General features: G+C 57.4%; 1 protein-coding gene across 1 annotated transcript; it reads left to right on the forward strand.

Annotated features, from left to right (window-relative positions):
- The first annotated feature begins 370 nt into the window (after positions 1–370).
- On the forward strand, positions 371–2,318 carry INHBE (inhibin subunit beta E). Its single transcript, XM_082666118.1, has 2 exons — positions 371–725; positions 976–2,318. Exons 1-2 carry the CDS (start codon positions 428–430, stop codon positions 1,731–1,733), a joined length of 1,056 nt encoding a protein of 351 aa, XP_082522244.1. The 5' UTR covers positions 371–427; the 3' UTR covers positions 1,734–2,318.
- The last annotated feature ends 283 nt before the right edge of the window (positions 2,319–2,601 follow it).

Genomic DNA, 2,601 nt, shown 5'->3' on the forward strand with positions numbered 1-2,601 from the left:
AGCTCCGTGACCAGGGCCAGATGGTGAAACCTGAGCTCCAGGGGGGAACCTCCACCCCCTGCAGGGACCTGATGGGCAGCACAGTTGGCCAATCCTGGGGCTCAGAGGGTAGGTCTGCCTGCTGACCACTAGGTGAGGGAGCCCTAGGCTGCTGGCTCTAGAGAGGCCCCAGTCAGTAGCCAAACATGAGCTGTGAGGGTCAAACTGGCAGACTACACTGAACATAGCTACCCATCGGAGCGTCCACTGTCTGCCTTCCTGAGTCCCAGGCAACAGAAGACAGGTGGCTCTACCCTTGGCCAAGGGTAGGTGTGGCACTGCTGTCTGCTGCCGCCGTGCCCTCATTGGTCTCCACGCAACCAGACTCAACAGAAGGAGCTACAGCCATCCGAGGCTCCCGACTGACCCAGGGCCATTCACCAGGAGCATGGGACTCTCTGATGTCCAGCTCCAGCTGGTGCTGCTGTGGGCACTGGTGTGGGCACAGAGGGCAGGGTCTGTGTGTCCCTCCTGTGGAGGCCCCACACTGGCACCCCAAGCAGAAAGAGCTCTGGTCCTTGAGCTAGCCAAGCAGCAGATCCTCGAAGGGCTACACCTGACCGGTCGTCCCATAATAACTCATCCTCTACCCCAGGCAGCGCTGACCAGAGCCCTCCGGAGACTGCAGCGGGGAAGTGTGGTTCCAGCGAATGGGGAGCAGGTCATCAGCTTTGCTGCCATCACAGGTGGGTGAGGGAGAGACAGGCAGAGAGCAGGCGGGGAAAGGGAGAAGGGAGGGGAGAATGACAGCGACAGCAGAAGCAGAGGGAGCGCGGCACAGGAGGAAGAGGAAGAGTTGGAGCAGGACTGGCCTCGGAGTCCCTGCTTCCTCTAAAGGTGGGAGCTAGGGGGAGCAGCTGGCAGGGCTTGTGGGAGCGTCAGGGGACAGCACATCTCCGATTGCAGTCCTCAGTCCCTTCTCCATCTTCCCGGCAGACTCCTCCGCCTCCACCTGCAGCTCCACGCTCACCTTCTACCTGTCCATGCCTCGGTCCCACCACCTGTACCACGCTCGCCTCTGGCTGCACGTGCTTCCCACCCTTCCTGGCACTCTTTCCTTGAGAATTTTCCGATGGGGCCCTAGGAGGAGACGCCGAGGGTCCCACGTCCTCCTGGCTGAGCACCAACTGACGGCCCCGGGCTGGCACGCCCTGACTCTGCCCTCTAGTGGCTTGAGGCATGAGGAGTCTGGTGTCTTGAAACTCCAACTGGACTGCAGACCGCTAGAAGGCAACAGCACAGCTGCCCCCCAAACTCAGCAGCTCCTGGACACAGCGGGAGAGCAGCGGCCCTTCCTGGAGCTGAAGACCCGGCCCAAAGAGCCTGGAGCAGGCCGGGCCAGGAGGAGGACCCCCAGCTGTGAGCCTGAGACCCCCTTATGCTGTAGGCGAGACCATTATGTAGACTTCCAGGAACTGGGATGGCGGGACTGGATCCTGCAGCCTGAGGGGTACCAGCTGAATTACTGCAGTGGGCAGTGTCCCCCGCACCTGGCTGGCAGCCCAGGCATTGCTGCCTCCTTCCATTCTGCTGTCTTCAGCCTCCTCAAGGCCAACAACCCTTGGCCCTTGGGTACTTCCTGTTGTGTCCCTACTGCCCGAAGGCCTCTCTCTCTCCTCTACCTTGACCGTGATGGCAACGTGGTCAAGACAGATGTGCCAGATATGGTGGTAGAGGCCTGTGGCTGCAGCTAGCGAGAGGACCTGGGGGTTTGGAGTGAAGAGATCAAACTAGGGGTTCCTAGGCAAAGGGCATCTGTGTCTGGAGGCATCAGATTCCTGACCCATACCTTCATCCAGTGGGTCACCTGGCAATATGAATGGGTTGACCCCTCTGGGACCCAAATGGGCACTTTCTTGTCCAGACTCTGGCACATCCCAGGCTGGTTGATGTGTGGGGAGATGGGGAAAGTGTGTCCTCTAAAGGAGTCTACCCAGAAAGTATGATTTCCTACCCTAAGCCATCTGAGAAGATGGCAGAGGTGAGGGAGGGAGGGTGGGAAGGAGAAGGCAGAGAAAAATCACTTAGTCTCTCCAGAGGAAAGTCCTCAAGTGAGGGAAGGAAGAAGCAGACCAAGGGCCCACTGGGCTTGGGATTGGGGGAAACAGGCTGGCCAAGTGTAAGGGCTGTGGAAGTGCTTGAAGGGAGGCTCAAGAGGGAGCTGGGAAAGGGGCTGACGGGAGGTGTTTGGGAGAGCCCCGGAAATGGGAGTCCAGAGAGAGGAGTGCTGAGCCTGAAAAGTTCTCTGGTTTTTCTTGGGGGGGGGGGCAGGACCCATCAGGGAGGCAAATGTTTATACTTTCCTAATAAAAATGAGGAAAAAAAAATCAACAAGTGTGAGTCATAAAGAAGGGCTGGGATGATGGTCCAGAGCAATTGTTCTCAGAGTGTGGCCTGGGAACCTCCAGGAGGTCTCTGAGACCCTTTCATGTAGTCAAAACTATTTTCATAATAAAACTAAGATGTTATATGCCTTTTTAATTTTCAATATCTCCACAGCCTACGGTGGAGTTTTCCAGAGACTGTAGGACATGAGATTACATCACATTTCTGACATCTTTG

This window comes from Grampus griseus (genome assembly GCF_964374135.1).
Source record: "Grampus griseus genome assembly, chromosome: 11".
NCBI classification, from domain to species: Eukaryota; Metazoa; Chordata; class Mammalia; order Artiodactyla; family Delphinidae; genus Grampus; species Grampus griseus.